Consider the following 22,852-nt stretch of genomic DNA (forward strand, 5'->3'; position numbering starts at 1 on the left):
GCCACCCCTCATCTAACCTGTCTAGGGACCTCTCCGCACCCCAAGGACCACTCCTACCCAGCTATATCAATGCCAGGAATGGTACAAAGGAGACTCCAGCCCTACCACCCCCACTGCAAAGGGGGATGTAGAGACAGATGCAGGTATGAGGATTCTAAGGTGTTCCCCCTTGCTCATCCTGGGCTCTAATCTTACTGTGCTTGGAACGCTCAGGGTCCTCTTCTGGGGGTGATACTGGGCCCGTGGCCTCTTTGCTGCTTGTAGCCTTGGTAGTAGGTGAAGCAACGGCCTCTGCTGCAGTCATATGGAAGTCTTTACTCTCACATGTGTCTAGGGCACACTCTCCATTCTCCGGGTGCAGATCCCCTTCTTTCTCCAACTTTGCCTGTTTTGGATGGACGGGGCAGGTGTCCAAGCCCTCAGCAGCCCTGGAAGTCATATACACAGTGACCTGGGGGAGTGGGCCTGGAGCCTTAAAGCAGCTATTCCTCTTATCCATCCCAACCTGTAGCTCAGTGTGGCCTCTCTCCCCATCCAAAGCAGGACTCTAACCCAGCTGAGTGACTGGGAGAGACAGATACCAGACATATCCCTCCTGGTCCATATGTACCTCTTCTTACCACCGCTCCTTCCCACAGTTCTTTGCACTTTGCTTTCCGGCTTGTTCAACGGCAACACTTTGCTGGGTGATGCTGATTTGCTGATTGGAATAGGCTTGCTGACAAGGACAGGTTTGCTGGGTGGGAAGGGCTTGTTGATTTGGATGGACTTACTGGGTGGGAAGGGCTTGCTGGGCAGGATAGGTTTGCTTACTGGCACCGGCTTGCTAGGCAGGACAGATTTGCTCACAGCGACCAACTTAGTGACTGGGACTGGCTTGGTGACTGGGACAGGCTTGGTGACTGGGACAGGTTTGCTGACTGGGGCCACCTTGGTGACTGGGACTGGTTTGCTGACCGGTACAGGTTTGCTGATCGGGACAGGTTTGCTGACCGGGACAGGTCTGCTGACGGGGACAGGTCTGCTGACCGGGACCAGCTTGCTGACCGGGACCGACTTGGTGACCGGGACCGACTTGGTGACCGGGACCGACTTGGTGACCGGGACCGGCTTGCTGACCGGCACCGGCTTGCTGACCGGCACCGGCTTGCTGACCGGCACCGGCTTGCTGACCGGCACCGGCTTGCTGACCGGCACCGGCTTGCTGACCGGAACTGGCTTGCTGACCGGGACTGGTTTAGTGATGGGGACCGGTTTGCTGACCGGGACTGGCTTAGTGACTGGGATTGGCTTGTTGGTCTGTACTGGCTTCCCAGGAGGTGCAGCTTTAGGCAGGGGGAAAGGCCTGCTGGCTGGGACAGGCTGGTCCATGTGATTCCACAATCTGTGCTTCTCTAGCTGAGTCTTGGAGGTGAAGGCAGCTTCACAGTAGGGGCATGGGTATGTCAGCTTCTCAGAGATGGCACCCTGAAAAAGAAGAAGCGGACTGAGCCACATGTGCCCAGGGATGATGGGACCATAGAAACAGTGCAGGGCCTGTAGGGGATGCTCTCACTGGGGGCAATGCAGCACCCAGGTTCCTTATCCCCAAATCCTGAGTAGCACAAGGGAGGTGGAGAAACACAAAGAAAGTCCCATTCTTTGACCTTTCCTTTCTGCTCCCAACTACTTACCCCCAACCTCAAGGTAGAAGCAAAAGAAAAAAGTGTTATGGCTCTTTTTTGTTCCCCCAGAAAACGAACAAAGCAATCAGACATGTGGGCAAAGAAGAACAATAAAAGCAGCACGGGCTGAACTTGAAAAGGTAGAAAAAGAAAGCATGCAGGATAACTGATACCCCTTTATTATCATTCATCTCCCATACAGCTCAACATAGAGCCCTTCACAGCAGACACATTGGTCACATGTTACACATGTGTTTAATATAATATACACATAGCCACAGATGCAAATGCTATATACTATCCTTTTCTATGGCACCAGAGGCAAAAATGCCACCCTGACTACATTCAGTCATTCAATGAATATTATTTAACACCTAATGTGTGCAGGGTCTTATGCAAGGCACTAAGAGAGACACAGAAAAGAACAAGACATAGTCCCTGCCTTCAGTCTAGTAGAAGAGCTAAGATATGGACACACAACTAGAAGACAAGGCAAGATGTCAATGTGCTACAAGAGAGTGAGGCAGGGATTGAGAGGATGAAGGGACCAAGTCTGGCTGGGGGGATCTGGAAAGACTTCCTGGAGGGGTGGCCTTGAAGAAGAAGCACAATTAGACAGATGCTGACAGTCAGGGAGGAACACTGAGAGTAAAGGCATAAGGGTAAGAAAATAGGAGCTTTGAGTTCTCATGTAAAGGTTGAAAAAGGTAAGAAAGAAAGAGGCAGGATATTTGGTTGTGGGGATAGGGGGATAGCTAAGAAACATCAGCAAACTTCTCCAAAGTACTTCAAGATTCCTGAGGGGCTGGAGAGAGGGAAAGAAAGAGGAAGAGATTGCTCCTGCATCTAAGTGGGAGAGACTAATAGCTGGCAAAGACAACATGGCCAGAAAGCTCCTTAGGTACTATAACTTGGACAAAGGTGCAAGAATGACTCAAAAATACTGCTATCTTAACCTGGAACCACTCATTCTGGTAGCTAAATAAGGAAGGAGTAAGAGAAGAAAGAGGTGGGGCAGCTAGGTGGCGCAGTGGATAGAGTCAGGAGGACCTGAGTTCAAATCCAGCCTCAGACCAAACACTTAACACTCACTAGTTGTGTGACCCTGGGCAAGTCACTTAACCTCAACTGCCTAAAAATGAACACAATTTTAAAAAAGAGAGAGGGAAGAGGGCATCCCCTTCTGGATTCCCGAGGAGGATCAGCAGAAGCAATCCCAGAAGCCAGGCACAGGGACAGGGGAGGAAAGAGAAGGAAAAGCAACTGCAGGGATTCTGCGGGAAGATGAACAAAAGTAATCCCAGAACTGAGGCATGGGAATAGGAGAGGAAAGAGAATGAGAAGCATTATTAGGACAATCCACAAACAGAGCCCACTAAATACAGGGGTTGTCCCTTGAGGTAAAATCATATACTACTGAGAATCATGTCCCCTATGCCTGGTCATTACATACAGATTTCTGACCTTCAAAAAGATGTTCATACAGTAACACTCAAGATGTGTGAAGAAACACAGAAGTGTTCTGAAACATGCCAGCATGCAAAATAGATATACTTTGATTTGTACAATCTCCCCCCCAAAACAAACAAACAAACAAACAACACCCAGAACCTTTCAGACAGACAGTAGGCCTATGTATTTTTATGCTCCCATGAGTGTAATACTTCATAAATTTAGACCTGAGGTTTTAAGTCCAAAGTCCTTATCACTGAAGTCTCCCTGCTCCATCCTTCATCCCTCATCTCCACTAGTTTCTCTTTATTCTTCCCAAATCCTAAACTCCATTTGCATTGAGAAGACTTACAATATACCTTTTAGCAGGCCCCACTACCCAGCCAAAGGTCTTACCCCCTGGCAACGCTGATAATGGTACTTGAGTCCATAAATACTTGGGAATTCCAGCCAGCATCCTGAATTTGGACACTTCACCCGAGAGTGGGCCTTGAACTCATCCTTCCATTGGTTCATCAAGGACAGCTGTGGTAGAAAAGAGATGGAAATATCCAGGAGTTTATATTGTGTTTTATCTAAACTTTGCCCCAAGCATAGTGCATCAATTTGCACACAGCAAACATTTAATCAATGTCTGCTGAAAAATATTGAGTCCAGGTGAGCTTCCACTCTCCCATTTGATAACAGAGACATCAGTTATCTCACACACTTTTCTTTCCTTCCCTCTTCAAATTTACCCCCAAATCAGCCCTTTTCCTTCCTCTTTACCCACATATCTGATTTCTTTATTCATTCTCAGGAGGAACAAGAGAGAACTAAACCATACTTGACCTACTTCCCTTGAAGGAAACAATAATGACAGGATGGCCCCTCAACCAGGATAGGGTTCACTAGCCCCCCCAGTCCTCTTCACTGTATCAAATAAGTCCTGGGGAGGGAAGAGGCCACTACAAAAAGCTACATGGCTCTGTCAGGGCCCCTCGCCTTAGGACTCTAAGGACCTTAGTTGGCTAAAACTTCAAAGACCATTTGCTTTAAAAAGACTTTATTCAATCATTTTTCAGTCATGTCTGACTATTCATGACCCCAGTTGAGGTTCTCTTGGCAAAGACACTGGACTGCTCCTCCAGTTCCTCCTCCAGTTCATTTTACAGATAAGGAAACTGAGGCAAATAAGGTTAAGTGACTTACCCAGGGTCATATAGCTAGTAAGTGTCTAAGAACAGATTTGAATTTACAAAAATGAGTATTCATTACTCCAGGCATAGCACTCTATCTACTGCACCACCTAGCTGGTTCTTTAAAGAGATAACTTAGAAATTAGAAGGAGGCAGCAAGGTACACAGGGAAAGAGCACTGCCTCTGGAGTCAAAAGTCAGGTTCAAACCCTGCCTCTGAAGCTTACTACCTGTGTGACCTTAGGTAAGTCACTGTACTTTCCTGGGTCTTAGTCAATTCATTTCTAAAATGAAGGAGTGACACTAGAGGGCTTCTGAGGCTCCTTCCAGCTCTAGATCTAATAATAGCTGGCAGTGATAAAAGCACTTGAAAATCTGCAGAGTAGTTTACAAATATTATCTCTTTTTGTGCTCACAACCCTGGGAGGTAGGTGCTATTATTATCCATATTTTACAGATGAGGAAATTGAGGTAGACAAATGATAAAGATAAGCGACTTGTTTAAGGTCATATGGCTAGTAAGCACCTGAGGCCAGAGTGGAACTCCTGACTAAGCTCAGGGCTCTATCCACTGCACCACCTAGCAGCTATTTTATTCTTTTTTTTTTCTTTTTTGGTGAGGCAATCAGGGTTAAGTGACTTGCCCAGGGTCACACAGCTAGTAAGTGTCAAGGGTCTGAGGCCACATTTGAACTCAGGTACTCCTGACTCCAAGGCCAGAGCTGTATCCACTGCGCCACCTAGCTGCCCCTCAGCTATTTTATTCTTAAGGGACACAGAGAGCTTCCGTTGTTGGGGGATGGAGGGAGGCAGAGGTGCTTTCACTGAAAAAAGAACCTTCAATTGGCAGCATCCTGGACAGCGGAGGATCAGACACAGGGTTAGACAAGGCTTGCCAGGGGCTCAGGGAGCCAGAGCAGTGGTAACAGTTTTTATGTCAGAAGGGTAAGGGAAGGAAAGAACAGAGACAGGGTTCCAGGTTGGGGAGAAGCTCACAGGAATGTCTCTCAGTGCCTGGTTCTCAACCTTTGGCCGTCCTTTCTTCCTGCCCTCCATCTTGTCACTGGTAGAATTTCCTGTGAACAAAGTAGAGGCAAGGATTGTTGAATCTGGGAAGGGAGATGTTCTCTGCCCTCCCCCAACCCCCTCACCAAGAATTAGAAGTTTCTGCTCAAAATTGAAACAGGGCAATCACGTTCCTAGAAGGGCAGAGTTTATTCCCTTAACAATTTCTGTCCATTTTTCTCATAATGAAACTAATGCCTACTTGGATCTAAGGTTATCTCTTTATCTATGATATATGTATCTTAGATGTATCTATTTATATGTTTTCTCCTCCATCAGAATGCCCTTCTTGAGGGCAGGGACTGTTTTTGCCCTTTTTTTGTATCCTTGACATTTAGCATAGTGACTGGCACATAGTAAGTGCTTAATAAATACCAGGAGAAATATTGAAGGGGCTATGGGAAAACAAGTATATTAATACAGTATTGGTGGGGTTGTAAATTGGTCCACACATTCTGGAAAGCAATTTAGAACTGTGACCCAAACATCCCTAAACTGTGCCTACCCTCTTTGACTCAGCAATACCACTAGTAGACCAATATACCAAAGAGATCAAAGAAAGAGGAAAAAGAGCCATATAAACAGAAATATTTCTAGCAGTTCTCTTTGTAGCAGCAAAGAACTGGAAACTAAGGAGGTGCCCACCAAGTGGGAATGTCTGAACAAATTATGCTATGTGAATGAAATGTATTATTATGCCATAATAAATGATGACTCATAAGCTATTCCCCAGTAGATAAGTGGTCAAATGATATGAACAAAGTTCTCAAAAGAAGAATTTCAAACCATTAACAACCAAGTGAAAGAATGCTCTGATCACTAATAATAAAAGAAATGTAAATCAAAAAAACTCCCAAGTTTTACCTCATACTCTACAAAATGTCAAAGGTGAAAAAAAGATGGCAATAGTCAATGTTGGAGGGGCTGTGAGAAAATAGACACACTACTGCACTGTTGTTGGACTGTGAATCAGTTACCATTTTGCAAATCAATTTGAAATTAAAAAAAATAATAAAGTGAATAAAATGTCCATATCCTTTGGCCCAGAGATTCTACTAATAGGCTTATAACCCAAGGAAGTCTTTGACAAGAATTAAAATCCCCATAAACACCAAAATATTCATAGCAGCATCAGTTGGGGAATAGCTAAACAAATTGTGGTACATAGAATAACACTGTGCTTAACAACAAATATGATAAATATAGAGAAGCATAGAAAGACTTACATGAACTGATGCAGAGTGAAGTATGCAGAGGCAAGAAAACAATATACACAATGACTACAGCAACATAAATGGAAAGAACGACAACTGCCAAACAATCAAAAGTGAATGTTGCAAAATTACAAAGAATAAGCATAACCCCAAAGAAGAGATGAGAAGTCACCCCTCCCAGATACTTCTTTGAAGAGGAAGGACAGGTGTGGGACATTTCAGAGTTTCTCAATATATTAATCAGTTTTGCTGATTTTTTCCTTCTTCCTCTTTTTTTTCTTAAAAAAATAACCTGGCTAAAGATACTGGATGAAATTATGATGAAGTAAAAACAAAAGATCAATAAAATATATTTTAATAAAAGAAATAATGAAAGGTACAGAAGCAGTGAAATTTGGGAAGACTCATATAAACTGATACAGAGTGAAGCAAGCAGAGCCAGGAGAATAATTTATACAATAATAATATTGTGAAAACAAATAATTTTGAAACACTGAAGACCTCTGATCAACAAAACAATCAACAATGATTCCAGAGGATGGATGATGAAACATGCTACCCTCTCCTGACAGAGAGGTGAGAGACTCATTATATAGAATGAGATATATTTTTTGGACATGGCCAATATGGGAATTTGTTTTACTCGATTATGCATATTTGTTACAAGAGTTCCTTTCTTTTTTATTATTAATATGGAGGAGGATTAGGAAGGAGAGAAAATAGATTTTTGTTAACTGTACAGCATCTAATTTTAAAAAATGCTTTTTTGGTTAACTGATAGTATATTAGAGGTAGGGAGAACAGCCAGGACAGATCCACATTATCCCATGGTCAAGCTAGTTACTGACATTTCTCCATTATCCATGCTCCTGATAGAGAACTGGCTATATATATGCACGTATATGTATATATGTATGCATATATTTACGTATATGTGTGTGTGTGTGTGTGTGTGTGTGTGTGTGTGTGTATATATGTATATGATAACTTTACATATAAAGCTAATTTGTACTTGGGTCCAAAAGAGTTGTTTTGTCCTTTTTTTTGGGTGGGGGGAGGCTGATTTTCACTTCTGATTAGGTTTTACTTGTTCTCTGATCTCACTCACACAAGTCAGAACTTGCCAGTGGACAATACACAGAGGTAAATCTACACCTCAATTGTCTGAACATTAAACAAAACCTCTCGAGTCAGACTCCTAGGCCTTCAGTGGAGGTTCCAGGACACTGCAGAAGCCTAACTTGGCTCCAGCAAACTGCACACCTAGCTCTTCCTGAGGAATGGGTACAGAAGTCTGTCAATGGTAAAAGTATTCTTACCAAGTTTAGGAGGCTCGTGAGGGGCAGGGAGCTGGCTTTCTATCCTCTCTCCATCCTTCCCCAAACCACCCTTACTTGGTCCTGCAAGCCTTCGGCTTCCTCCGTATGGGTCACCCATCTCTGCAAGCCAAGTACAGATGGGTAAGTAAGCAGGGAGAAAATGCACCAAGCCTATAGGGAAAGATGCAAGGGGTGGGGCAGTGGAAGGCAGGTGAACAGGGAATAGGAACACTAGGGGGTGGGGGAGGGCAGGACTGGGGAGACCTTAAGCACCAGGGAGAGGAGATGGGAGGGAGCAGGTTTAGCAGAATTTACTACAGTAGGTATCCTACCTTAAACAAACTTTATATATATTGTACAAATGTAGCTTTTAAATACTTTATCAACTCATCATTTGCTTCATAAGTGAGATTTACCATAGGATTTCTTTGATTAATGAACTCTTTCACATATAGGCTTATATATGCTATAGCAAGGCTCACATGCTGCACCCCACACCCTCCGCCTCCCTCCCCTCCCCCCCCAAGTCAGCTTCACTTCTAAGCATGGCCAAGAATTCTTTATTTTCTATTTATAACAAATGGTTCTAAAGAAAAAACTTTCCCTTAGGACTCCCTAGTCACATTTGGGGTGGAGGGGATAACAAGATACACCTCTGACTCTGTATCTTATACTCTCCTACCACCCATCTGATCAGCTCTAGCCTTAATGACTGGAAGTATCTATTGACTAGTGTTGACATGGGCACAAAGATATCAAATACTGGGGCAAAGGAAATCATCTGCTGAGTTTCCCACTCTGGAGTGGAACAAGAGAAGGAGAACCCAATTGAGGGCTCCTGACATGAACAGTGACAACTAATGGTGAGGTGATCCTTTTTCATCTGTTCATCTAGATGCAGGGATGGGGAACCTTCGTCCTCGAGGCCACATGTGGCCCTCTAGGTCCTCAAGTGTGGCCTTCTGACTGAATCCAAACTTCATTCACTGAATTCCAAACTCTAAATAAAAGGATTTGTTCTGTGAAGTCTGGACTCAGTCAAAAGGCCTCACTCGAAGACCAAGAGAGCCACACGTGGCCTTAAGACCAAAGGCTCCCCACCCCTGAAGAGTAAAGCCTGGCATTCTCCACAGTGCTGAGCTCTCAAGAATGGTGTCTGCCCTCTGGGTTTCATCACCCGATTTAGGGCTCAGGCAATGGTTAATGCTGAAACAAACTTCCTGAGCAGGCACATAAGACCCGGGTAAGGAGACCAAGAGAACAGCCTTCTCTCCCCAGGCAAATTAAGAAACCTTGATAAGGGGCTCTATGGAAAATACTCTCTGAGCCCTAGGTAGCAGGAATAGGAAACAAGAAGGAAACATACTACGTATGCCAATCCAAAGACCTCCATTAGCCAGGATCCCCATGGAAACCCTTCTATAAGCTGATCAGTTTGAACGTCCCCTATACATTCCTTCCTGCCCCAGATGCTGAGCTAGGACTATCTTCTTACAGAATCCCAAATGCTGTAAGCATCTCAAAAACCATCTAGTGCAACCACACCTGAATAAGAATTCCTTCCACACCATGCCCAAATCAGAAACCATCCATTCCCAAGGCAGTTTATTCTATTTTTGGATAGCTATAATTTTTAGGAAGTCATCTCTCGTATCAAACCTCAACTTCCCTCTTTGAAACTTCCAGACACTGTTCCTAGTTCTGTCCTATGGGGCTAAGCATTTTGTGTTTCCCCATCAAAAATTAAAATCACAGAGAAGAACTGGAGAAAGAAAGATGATCAAGGAATTTCACTATCTGGCCATGGAGCAGAGCCAAGCTAAGTTGGGGTTTAAAGACCAAATATGTAATTGTCAGATCTAGGAGGGCAGGAGAAACCAAAGGTGAAGGCAAGAGTTGAGGTCTCCTATAAACTGGCTCACTGAAGCATCAAAGAGTATGCCCAATAAAGCAACCAGAACTTAAGTGCATACATTCTAGGTACTGTGCTGGGAGCTGCAGATAAAAAGACAAAAATAAAACAGACTTTACCCTCAAGGGTTCATATTCTGTCAGGAAAGAAGGGTACACACCTAAGTAGATACAAAAGAAATACAAGGTAATTGATAGGGGAAGGGAGAAGAAAGGCACTGGTAGCAAGGGGGATAAGGAAAGACTTCATATAAGAGTTGGTATCTGAACTGAACTTTGAAGGAAACTAGGGATTCTAAGATTTAGAGGTGAGGAGGGAGGGAATTCCAGACACAAAGGTCAACCAGTATAGTGGCACAGAGTTGGGAGATGAAGATCATGTATGAGGAAAAGTAAGAGGCCACTCTGATGGAGATTACATGAAGGGAAGTACTATATAAAAAAGCTAAACAGGTAGAACAGGGTTAGACTGTGTTTTCTCTCTTCCTCTCTCACAAAAATGCTATTTACTCATTTATTAACAAATATTTATAAAGTGCCTACCATGAATCAGGCACTATGGTAGGTGCTGAGACTAGAGACTGGATCTGTGATTTCATTCATATAGAATCACACACACACACACACACACACACACACACACACACACACACACATAGTTCTACGTAAGAAGCTCCTAACCATGCAGGCTGATACCTTCTCTAAAACTTTAAACTTAGAGAGGTGCCCACGGCCACATATCCAATATATGTCAGAGACAGGACTTAAACTCAGTCTTCCTGGCTTTTAGGTCAACTCTATCCACTATGGAATGCTGTCAGGTGCTAAGAATTAAAAAAGAGTCCCTGCCCTCAAGGAGCGTATATTCTATCAGGGCAAACAACATAAATATAGGTAAATACAATATATATGCAGACAGTTCTCTCTTGACATAAATGGACCATTCCACAAACTTCTACAGAAAACAAATCAAATTTGCCTGGAGATATGGAGAAGGGAAGGGGAGGAGACAAGAAGGCAGCAGGCACACAATTCAAGGACACACAGGGAGCCAAGGACAGAGAGTCAAGAACAGAAGGAACAGAGGTGAGACCCTGACTTGAATGAGAGACAGAACAGAGCAAAAAGGAGCCTGAGGCAGAAGAAAGGGTGCCCCCATCAGAACAGGGAAAAGTTCTCCTCTCTCTTACCACACTGGAGGTCTCAAGTCAAGCCCCCATCCTGTCCGTTCACCAGTCTCTCCACACATTATTTCTTTTGCTTTCACTTGAAGGGTTTGGGGTTTTTTTTTTTAATGATTTTTGGTAGTTTTTAATGGGGTTTTTTTGGATGGGAGAGTGGGAGGCTGAGCACCAAGTGGAGGGGCAAGAGGAGAGAGAGAGAGGGAGAAATGGAGTGGGAGTGGGGAGAGGGAGAAAGAGGGAGAAAAGGAGAGAGAAAGAAAAAGAGAGACAGAGACAGAGACAGAGACAGAGACTACCAAGTAAATACAAAGTAATTTCATGGGAGAGGGAAGCCACTAACTGAGAAGCTCCAGAAAACTCTCAGACAGGAGGTGGTACTCAAGCTCAGCAGAAAAGGGAATTAAGGATTCTTTGAGGCAGGACTGAGGAGGCAGTGCATTCCCTGCCTATGCATGGGAGATCAAATGGGAATTTTTTGTTTGTTTGTTTGTTTTTGCTAGGCAATGGGGTTAATTGACTTGCCCAGGGTCACACAGCTAGTAAGTGTTATGTGTCTGAGGCCATATTTGAACTCAGGTCCTCCTGAATCCAGGGCCAGTGCTCTATCCACTGCGCCACCTACCTGCCACCTACCTGCCCCCTGGGAGATCAAATGTTAAGTGTGAGAAACAAGAAGAAAGATAGTTTGGCTGGACCACAGACTGCCTAAAGGGAAGTGATGTAGCCTAGCCTAGAAAGGTAGATGTGAAAAGTTTTAAATGCCAAACAGAAGTTTGTATTGCTCAGAAAAGCCCTGTGGCCAATGGCTGGTGAATTCCTACACCTGTCTTGGGGAGGTATTTCAAGCACTTCAAACTGAGGAAGAATATTCCCAGACGACAGATAACTGCTTCTCTGACAAGTTCTTTCCTCTCCTTTCTCTACTATCTGGCTCCTTGTCTATCTGGTTGCCTAGAAACGTCGATAGATAGACAGATAGATAGATAGATATATGATAGACAGATAGATAGACAGAAATAGATACACACACATACATGTCTATATCTAGATATCTCATCATCCTACCATCCCCTCAAGCTATCTTTTTATATCCTTCTTTCCTTTCCCAGACAAACTCCTGGGGGGAAAAAAGCTGCCTAAATTACCTCCATTTTTTCATCTTTTACTCATAGTTTTCAGCTCCTTACAACATAGCTTCTGATGCCAACACTTGGCTGAAACTTTTCTCTTCAATGGTCTCTTTATTGTTAAACCTAATGGCATCTTCTCAGTTTTCATTCTCCTTCACCTCCCTTCAACATTCAACACTGCAGGCCAACCCTTCCTCCTATATAAGCTCTTCTTCCTTGATTTTCAGGACACTGCTTTCTCCTATTTATTTTCCTCTGTCTGGTCATTGCTACATAGTTTCTTCTGCAAAATCCCCATCATTGTCTCACCTCCTTTGTAGGGGTGCAGCCCAGGGCTCTAAAATGGGCCTTCTTCTCTTATGCTGGTACTCTTTCCCCCTTTTAATTATCATCTCTATGTAGATGACTTCCAAATGTACACATTCAGCCTTCATCTCTCTTTAAGATCCAGTCTCATATCTCCAACTGCCTACTGGACATAAGCATCTCAAAATCAAAAATGTTGACAACAGAACTCATTGTCTTTCCCCTTAAACCCACCTTTCTTCCTAACAGATATTTCTGTCAAAGAAGTTCTATTCACCCAGGTCTGGAACCTCAGAATCATGCCCAATTTTTAACTCTCTCTCATTCCCCATCCCTACTTGTTTGGCAGTACCTTCAAATATATGTCTATGACATTTCTAACACCTTCTTCTTTCTACCCATTCACAAACCCACTACTCTATCCCAGGCCCTCATCACCTCAGGCCAGTACTACTTCACAACCTTCCTTATTGGTCCCCCTGCACAAAGCCTCTCCCCGCTCCAGTCTACCCTCTAAACAGCTGCCAAATAGATATTCTAAAGTCAACTTTTTGGTTCTCTGTCTCTTTATACTCTTAAAAATTATTGAGGATCCTCCCCCACCATAGGGCTTTTATGTGTTATAGCTATTAATATTTATCCTATTAGAAATTAAAACATCTTAGTATTATTATGAAAAGAGTTTTGACCACAAAGACCTCCCCCTACAAGGGGTCTTGGAGATTCCCAAGGGGCCCTCAGACCACACTGATAACTGCTGTTCAAAGCATTGGTCTGATCATATCACCCCTCTGCTGAAGAATCTTCAGTTGCTCCCAGATGCCTTTAAAATAAAATATACACTTATATGTTTGGTATTTAAAGCCCTTCCCAGTTTAGTTCTAACCAATCTTCCCAGGCTAGTCACATATGTTTCTTCATTATGCCTTCTTTGTTCCAGCCAACCTGACCTATTTGATGTTCTCCACATAGGACCTCCTATCTCCTGCCTCTTAGAAGACTCCCCAAGCTAAGAAAACTCTCCCTTCTCGCTCCTTCTCTTCTTGGTATCCTGAGGTTCTTTCAAAGCTCTGCTCAAGGGCCACCTCCTACAAGAGGCACTTCCTGTTTCCTCCAGTTATTACTATGCCCCAAAGTAATCTGTATTGATTTATGTGCATGTTAAATCCCCCCAGAAGAGAGCAGACTTCTTAAGGGCAAGAGACTTTTGTTTTAGTCATTCTATTTCCCCCGTGCCCCAGCAACATAGCTGGCAAACAGCAGGCATTTAATAAATATTGAATTGAAACTAGTCTAAACGCTGAATGCTGAATCAGTTATTATTTGATATACTAAGCACCTAAACTTCTGAGTACATATGTCCCCTTCCCTAACCTTGGGAAGCAACTTTCCTTTCAGCTGGGTCAGATTTACTCAATTCTCCCAAAACATTATGGGATAGGTAGGTCAGGAGTTCTTAACCTTTTTTGTGTCATGGAAACCTAGTAAAGCCTATAGACTCCTCAGAATAATATTTTTAAGCATATCAAATTAAATACATTGAATTACAAAGGAAACCAATTCTACTGAAACATAGTTATCAATGTATGTGCATAAATAAAAATTTTAATTAATTTTTTAAATAAATAAGTAATTAGATTAACAGACCCCAGGATAAGAACTCCTGAACCAGATGATCTCCAACGTCTCTTCCAACTCCGACATCCATAACGTTATCCAATTTATGTCTCACATCTCTTTTCTTAAATTTATCTACCTTATACTTTGGCAGTTTAATTTGCACCCAGAAAAACGTTTCTCACCATACATTCCTCAAAGCTATTAGACCTGTTCCCTTCTCCCAGCTCAGCCTCTTTCCTCCCTTCCCCAAAGGACCCAGCCCAAGTAAGAATATAACAAAGGAATAAAGAAACAAAGTAATTACCTAGGACAAACCCAGGAAGAGCTTTTGTCTTTGGAGAACCAATCTTTTTCACTCTGCAAATCTACAGGTACAGACAGTACTACATGAAGATGGAGCACCAGGCTAGTTATTACATTTATTCATTTACCTATCCCCTTCTTCAAGGCCCAAATTTTTAGAGAGTCTCCATTCTCTCTAAATGACTTCTCAGATATTAGGGACAAATTTACTGAGTTTCCCTCTCTCCTGTTGACCTCTCTGAAGATTACTACTTTATGTCAGCTTACTACTGAGTTAACCTCTAGAAAGAGGCTCAGGCCAAAGCCAGGTATGGGTGATTATAATTTTTACTGCAGACTTCAAAGACAGAAGCTTAAAGGGAAATGTATATGTGTTTGTGTACTGAGAGGGAGATGATCCCATCTACTTCCCAGGTCAAGAGGCCAAGCTTCAGATCTGTACTCCATGCTCTGTCAAGGGGGCAGAAAAGGAAGAGAAACCCGCTAAAGAAAGTTACCAATGGCAGGGTAATTCAATAATCCCTGCCACTTTTTTTTTCCTCTCTATCTCTCACCACCACCACCCACCAACATGAATCAACTCAGAAGGCACTGGTGGTATCACAAAAAGTGCACTGGACTTGAAGAGGTCTGGATTCAAATCCTGCGTCTGACACATACTAGCCAAATGACCCGACAGACTAAAACTCTCAAGGCCTCAGCTTCTTTTTCTGTAAAATGGGAATAACTGGAGTACCTACTTCACAGGGTGAGGATCAGATGAGATTAATATACATAAAGTATTCCACAAACCATAAAACTATATAAGCATAAGCTATCATTATTATAAACTGGGTAGGAGCTCTACTTTGGATTGGCTTAGGAAGGCCAACAACCTGAGCTCAGGACTGGTGAAGACCAAGGAATTCAGGGTTAGACACAGGAAGACTGCACGACTCTACATTCACCCACTTCATTAGGGTAGAGAAAAATCTCTGCCCCTTTGCTTCTCTCCTTCAAAAGCCCATTTCCCAGGGAATTGGGAAAAGAGGGACATTTGCATCCAAAGAAAAAAATCCCATCAAAAGTCACAACAAATATATCCTCTTAATAAAAAAAAAACGCACAACCCAGGAAACTCACATAACCAAACAAAGGCAGAGCAACCCAGAACACCATTTCATGGAAACAAACCAAGAGCAGGAAGTTTTTAATTCAGTCCTAGGGTCACAGCAAAGAGAAATGGCTCAAGAAAGCCTGAAGGGGGGGAAAAAAAAAAGACAGCCAGCCACAGATAGATTGGGGAGAATCTGGAGACACCTACATCTGAGGAGGCAGGGCTGACTGAGTTGAGGGGGTGGGGGGGTGGAGGGAGATGGGCCATCGGGAATAGGCAAAGTTGGGGCTGGGGGTGGGGTAGGAAGAAGAGGCAGGACTGGGGTAGTGTGTAGGTAAGCGATTGGCCAACTCCAGCAAAGAGGGTCAATGTCTTCAGACATTCATGGCCATCAAAACCCCCAGGAAGGTACCAGCAGGACCTCCCGATCCTCCCCTTCTTCTCCTATTTAGCCCTGGTCCGATTTCAATTTTCCAACCGAGTGCACGGCGGCCTCCCAACCCCAACCCTGCTGGGGGCCATAGTGAACAGGTCCCACACCCACCTGTCACCTGCCTGACCCTCCCCCTCCGCCCTGTGAGTGGCCCTGCTAAGACTGGAGGAGAAGCAGCCAGGAAGGTGGTGGAAGTGGGGGTGCACGAGGGGGCCGGATCGTCTTCACCAATAAGCCCCCCACCCATGCCCCGCGCCCCTCACCCCGCCCCGGCCCGGCCTGTCCCGTCCAGTCCGGTCCTGTTCCGGGCGGGCGGCGAGCCGGAAGGGGCCGGATTACAGGGAGGCCGGGCCGGGCAGACCGGGCCGAGCCGGAGGGGGAGGGGGGACAGCGCCAAACTCGGGGGGGGGGCGCAAAGCAAGCCGAAGGCAGCGAAGCAAAATGGCGACTTTTTCTGTAGGAGGAGAAGGAAGGAAAACAGCGCGAAGGCGCGGGAGGCCGAGCGAGCGGCCGCACCCCCGGCCCGGGGGGTCTGCAGCGCCCCCGGCCCCCCTGGCCCCAGGCGGCCCCGCCCCCCGGCCTCTGCTGGCTCCGGGGCCTGGGGGCGAGGGGCGCTGGGCCCGGGCGGGGCGCGGAGGGCTGCCCGGAGGGGAGACCCCGGGGGGGCTGGGGCCGGGGCCAGGGCCGGGGGCGGGCGGGCAGGCAGGCGGGCGCGCTTACCTCCGGCCCGGCTCGGCTGGGCTCGGCGCGGCGCGGCGCGGCGCGGCTCGGCACGGCTCCCCCGGGCCGGCGCAGGCTGCGCGCCGCGCTGGGCTCATGCGCGCTCCCTCCCCCTCCTACCTTTGACAGTTTTACAGTCCGGGGGGGGGGTGGGGCGGGGGGACGGGGGAAGCAACTTGCAACTCTCGCGTTATTCTTGCAGCCCCGCACAGTCTCCCAGGGAAATGGGGATAGACTACGGGGCTGGGGGAGGCCTCAGCCCGAGGCTACTGTTTCCCCCCCAGCTGTGGAGCGCACGCGGAGTCCCCGGTATGGGCTCCGGGAACTCCAGGGTCCGTCCTTCTTGGCCTGGCCGAGGAGGCCAGCTTATGCCCCCATCCCCCCACCAGTCAAGCGGAGATGGATACCCCCTGGGTGAATGGGGGAATGCAGTTGCTCCCCTTAAACCTTCCCGAAGGGTGGGGATGGGGTGGCCTGGTGTTAGAGAGTGGACAGGCCAGCACCAGCCGGAGCTCCCTTCTTGCGTCCGGAGCTGGGTGTCAGCAAAACCTCTCAAACTCCGAGCCTAGGTCGAAGGGCAGATCGCTGTCCAGGTGGGGGCAGTTTGAGGTCACTGGGGTAACAGCAATGCTAGGGGTCCGGGGTCAATTGCCTCAGGCCCCGCTGGGCTCAGGATTGTGAAAGCCGTAGGCAGGAGCTGATAGAAAAGGACTCAGGCATTTGGGCTTCCAGTCCCACGGTGTTGATCCCCCCCAAAAAAATTCTGCAGAGGAAAGGGGGGAGAACTTATTTGGGGGAAGAGTGTCTACTAGAAAGAAGCATCACCGTTTGACACTCAATTTCCTCCTTGATTGGCCATCTCAGCCTTTTTATCCTCGGATCATAGATCTGGAGCAAGAAGGCATCTCCAAAGCCATCTAGTCCAATTCCACTTCATAGAGAAGGAAGCAGGCCCAGGGAATTTAAGGGACTTGTTCCAGGCCACACAGATGAAGTCATAGGCAGCATTTGAAAACAGAGACATAGTTGAGAGATGGTATAGAGAAAGATATGGTTTGGCAACAATGGATGTGCCGTCTGAGTGAGAGTGAGACATCAAGGATAACGTTGAGGTTACAAATATGGGTATCTGGGAAGATGGTGGTACCTTCAGCAGAGTTAGGGAAGTTTGGAAAAAGAGTAAGGTACATGGGGGTCTAGAAGAGTTCTATTTTGGATGTTGCATTTAAGATGTTTATGGGGCTTCCAGTTGGAAATATCTGATAGGCATTTGGTGATTTGTGAATAGAGCTCTCTAGAGAGAGGGGGCCTAGGTTTGAGAGTTGTCAGCATAGAGATAATCATTAAACCCATGTAAGCTGATGAGATCACCAAGAGTATAGAAAGAGAAAAGGAAAGGGCCCAAGACGGTCTTGGGATATATTCGAAGGTTAGTAGGGGGGTTATGGATGATTATCCAGAAAAGGAGACTGAGAGGGGTGAAAGAATTTGGAGGAGGAAATCACCTATGTCAGATGCTACAAAGAGGTTATAAAGGATGAAGACTGAAAAGAGATCATTAGAGTGAGAAATAAAGGATCATTGGTAACTTTGGACAGCTCAGTTTCAGCTGAATGATGAAGTAGTGTGACAGACTGTAAAAGTGTTGAAATGAGAATAAAAGGAGAAGGAAATGGAGGCATTAAGTGTAGATAGTTTTTTTCTTGGGAATTTGGCTTAGAAAGGGAGAAATATATGATGATCTCATCAGATCCTCATAAACTCCGCTGTGAAGTCAACAAGGCAAGAATTATCCCCATTTTACATATGAGAAAAATGAAGTCCAGAGAAAATGAGTGACTTGCTCATAGTCATAAAGTCAATTGATTTCAGAAGCAGGACTATATTTGTGCTCCCAATTTGGTGTTTTTTCTATTGCATTACTGTATACAAGACTCCCTTCTCTGGGAGCAAACACTGTTTCTACCCACACCACAGACTACAGATATAACTAAAGTTAGCTTCTTGGAGCTTTGCTCCCAACTTGAACAATGGAGGGATTGGAGTGCAGCAGGCTTCCTCAGAGTGTGACAGGGCCATCCCAACTGACACATCAACAATGCTGTTGTTTCTGTCCCGGGGAGCTGTCTCCCTTTGGGCTACTGTACTCATCTCCTGCTGCCTCCTACTTTCTGCTTGTCCTCCCTTCCCATACTCTCCCTTGTGGGATAGAGTGGAGAGGATGGTGTCAGGTCTCTGGTCTGACTGTTAAGGAGACAGCCGTCTCTTTTCTCAGTTCAACTATACTCCACAGAGTCAACAACCTTAGTTATCCACCAAACATGCTTCATGAATAGAATATTGACATTCCCCTAATTTCTTATAAAAAATAAGGGGAAATGTCTATGTCTCTACTTCTTGTTCCCTTGGGCCCTGTGTCCCTAGGTCTCTTCCTCTCAACTGAATTTGCCTTAGGATATTGTGTTTAGGGAAGGAAAGTGGATGCCCAAATATCTCCCAGGAAAGAAATACGCCATGTAGTTAGTCAACAAGCATTTATTGAGTGCTTACTATGTGCCAGGCATCATGCTAAACAATGATGGAGATACTAAGAAAAGTAACAATAGTCCCTACCCTCAAGGAGCTTACATTCCAATGGGAGAGACAATGTAAATAAATGGTTTCATACGACATATATGCAGAGTACCTGAAAGGCTATCTGAGAGAGAGAGTACAGCAGCAGCAGCAGCTAGGGAGAGGAGGGAGGGGAGAAATGGAGAAAGGCCAGCTACAGAAGATATGTTTTGATCTGAGTTTTAAAGGAAACTAGGGAAAATAAAAGGTGCAAGTGAAAGGGCAGAGCATTCTAACAATGGAAAACAACCAGTGCAAACATATTGAGATGGAAGATAGACTGTTGTATGCATGGAGAAACAAGTAGGCCAGTTAGATCAGTGCCCTGCACTTGTTTGAGGAGTGAGGAAGAGTTGTTGAGCTTAGGAGAGAGGAGAGATAAGATCTCCTGAATCTTTTCAAGGATTCTGGTTTCCAGCTTTGAGAGAGATGATCCTCAATAGCAACCATTCTTCAGATTGCTAAAGGGAAAGAAAGGCTCTGGAAAAAAGCTGACATGAGAGGAGCTGGCTGTCTATCCATGGATTGCTTCACTTGAGATTTCAGGGGAATTTCCCTTTAGGTGAGATCTGTGACTTTGCTCTTGGTTGAGCTGATTTACCTCACACCTAGTGGGAAAGCTCCCTTGTTCTATATTGTCTCATATGTATGCTTTCTTTCATTTCTGTTTTACTGTCAACTTAGATAAATAGGTTTCCCTACTATTTTCTGTGTTTATACTCATTGTAGAACTGGTATTTGGAGTGAAGGGGGTTAAGCCTTGTATATAAAGCTTGGAGGCTCCTTTCCCCATTAATGAATAGCAATCAGGAGTTTAGCTTAAAGTTACTTCCCTTAAACTAACAATATTTAAGGGAGCAGATATATGTAATTCTAGACCAGTATCTTCTCTCTCTGAGGGCAAAAAGGCCAGGCTCTGGCCTCAACCTCCTGCTTCCCCTCCTGCCAGGAATTAAAGTCTCCCTTGGAGAAGAGTGGAGAAGGAGATGATAGAAATGTCTATTCTTGCCTCTCTGCAAACGTGATTGAAACAGCCACACATTACAATAATATGAAGAGCTTTAAGAGCAAATGGTAATTTAATAGGAATTACATCTGTGATCTCATTAGTATAGGGAATTCCCAGGTGAGGAAATGCCCTCTACCAGTACAGGTCAGCACCTTCTCTTTTATAGCCTTAGAGAGTTGCCCAGAGCGCTAAAAGGATAAGTGATTTACTTGCCCAGGATCACACAAGCCCCTGTCAGACCCAAGATTTGAAACCAGGTTTTATGAATTTCAAGGCCAGCTTGTTATTCATTACAGTCCTCTACCTCTTTATGTTCTAGTTAATGTTGACATATATTCTGTGAATTCCCTCCAGCTGGCTCACAGTGACAGCTAGGCTTGATGGGAACAAAAGTTGCTTTCAATGAGCTCACATGAACTGTGCAGGGAAAAGAAACCACGCCGGGATTTTAAATGGGCACTCATAAACCACATCCAGATAATTGAGAATTGACCATAATGTGACCTTTAGGTGATCTCTAAAGATCTCTTCTAGCTCTAACTTCTATGACTTGGAGTCATGGCTAGATTACAACATTAAATTCAATTCTGGATTGTCTGGAGGTGGTTTATGGGGGCCCATTTTAAAATCTTAGCATGACATTGAATGAAAAATATTAATATCGTTCTCTGTACTTTAGGTACATCTTCCAGAAACATTATTTAAAACTCAAAACATTATTTAACAATTCAACATTATTATCATTCTTATTATCTTTAACATTATTCTTCACAATGTCTCTTTATATATATCCCCTTCTATCCTCTGACACAGCCATTGTCTCAGGGAAGCTCCACCACACTCAGGCCTGGACTATTGCATTAGCGTTCTGTTTGGTCTCCCTAGCTCAAGTGTCTCCCTACACAGCCTCCTCTCAGCTGCCAAAATGATCTCCCTAAAGTGTAGGTCACTTCCCTACTCAATAAACTCCCTATTTCTTTCAAGCTCCCTCTTTCTTTCAAGATTAAATGTCAAGGGGCAGCTAGGTGGTGCGGTGGATAGAGCACCGGCCCTGAAGTCAGGAGGACCTGAGTTCAAATTCGGCCTCAGAACCATAATATTTCCTAGCTGTATGACTCTGGGCAAGTCACTTAACCCCAACTGCCTTACAAAAAAAAAAAGAAGATTAAATGTCAAATCCTCTGTTTGGCTTTTAAAGCCCTTCATTAACTGACCCCTTCCTGCCTTTCTAGTCTTCTTAGACTTTACTCCCTGTAACATACTCTACCACTCAATCCAACAACTGGTCTCGCTATTCTTCAAACATGACACTCCATTTCCCAAAACAGTGCCTTTTCACAGGTGGTCCTCCTTGCCTAGAATTCTTCTCCTCCTGGATTCTTTGGCTTCCTTCATCTTCTGCAAGAAGACTTTCCTGGTAGCCCCTACTGCTAATACCTTCCCTCTGAGATAACCTCCAATTTACCCAATATATATCTTGCACATACATACTTGTATGTATGTTGCCTCTCTCATTAGAATATGAACTTCTTGACTAGGAAAGATTTGGTCACTGTAAGAGTGCATTTTAACGTGGAGCTCAAGAATGAGTAAAAGAATTGCTGAGCATCATCATGGTACCAGCTAAAATTAAATAAGCATGAATTTACGAACTTAATGAGCTCTCAGTAGCATTGTAAAGGGGGTAGGGAGGAAAGGAGGGAAAGAATAACTTTCACAGAAGACATCTTTGTCACCTCCACAGTCCTAAGCTAATCTTCTCTCCACCTGTTTGAGACAGGCTTTCTGTTTCCTTGTGTCTCTGTATTTCCTTGTGTATAGTTCTGTGTGTGTGCAATGTCTATATGTGCTATATATGCTGCAATCAGATTCAGGAATGAATGAGTATGATTAGATTAAAATATTGCACATACTTTATATGTGTTAGACCTAGAAAACCTGAATTGAAAATGATTGAAATAGTACTCTACTGATTATCTTAAAATTTTATTTTATGTAATCATGCTCAATAAACATGATTATATATAATATATATGTGTGTGTGTATGTGTGAATGTGAGCTTCTTGTGGATAGGAATTTTTTTTTTGCCTTTGTATCTATACCTAGTGCTTAGCACAGTGCCTAGGACATAGTAAGCATTTAGTAAATGATTGCTGACTTGATTTGTTGACTTAATTCAATTATTTCTAGCTTAGAAAGAGAAATGTCCAAAACTGACACAGTTTCCTCATGCCTCTCTACCCCTAGATAATTTGAGGTAACAGCTATAGAAACCTTGAACAAGGAAAGCTTTATATGTTAAAAATGTAGTCTGGGGTTATTCCAGAATAACAGTTACTTAATCTTCAACCAAAACTATTTAATTTCTTCTTTTACTGCTCTTTTACCACTCAAAGTGTTACCTCCCTAAGAGTGGCATCTTAATTCTTTCTGAATTAAGAAGTTTGTCTGAATGTCTTTTCTTCAGGGCATGGGAAAGTCAATGATTTTTCACTAGAGAGGTGTTTCTCCTACATTAGCCTTTTTCTTGACCTCTTACACATTTTCCTAAAGGTAAAAAGTCTGGCAAGGGTTTTGGGCTGGAGAAAATATTATTTATTAATATTTTCAGTTGAACTAAAAAGAAGTTTTAAA

At 44.3% G+C, this 22,852-nt stretch overlaps 1 protein-coding gene across 3 annotated transcripts in view; it reads right to left on the reverse strand.

Annotated features, from left to right (window-relative positions):
• Positions 1-16,672, reverse strand: part of ZNF512B (zinc finger protein 512B) — a 36,379-nt gene extending 19,707 nt beyond the window's left edge. For 2 of the 3 annotated variants that reach the window (XM_078149918.1, XM_020981655.2), the window contains exons 1-6: positions 16,596-16,672; positions 7,893-8,012; positions 5,291-5,370; positions 3,513-3,641; positions 611-1,467; positions 196-428 (exon numbers count right to left, since the gene is read on the reverse strand). In XM_078149918.1, the coding sequence (XP_078006044.1) occupies positions 196-428; positions 611-1,467; positions 3,513-3,641; positions 5,291-5,370; positions 7,893-8,010 (1,417 nt within the window). In that variant the 5' untranslated portion in view covers positions 8,011-8,012; positions 16,596-16,672. The remainder of the gene's footprint in view (positions 1-195; positions 429-610; positions 1,468-3,512; positions 3,642-5,290; positions 5,371-7,892; positions 8,013-16,595) is intronic. The other variant, XM_078149919.1, reaches the window with a different exon arrangement.
• Between the last annotated feature and the right edge of the window lie 6,180 nt (positions 16,673-22,852).

This window comes from Phascolarctos cinereus, unplaced genomic scaffold (assembly GCF_003287225.1).
Source record: "Phascolarctos cinereus isolate Bilbo 61053 unplaced genomic scaffold, phaCin_HiC Scaffold_2;HRSCAF=192, whole genome shotgun sequence".
NCBI classification, from domain to species: domain Eukaryota; kingdom Metazoa; phylum Chordata; class Mammalia; order Diprotodontia; family Phascolarctidae; genus Phascolarctos; species Phascolarctos cinereus.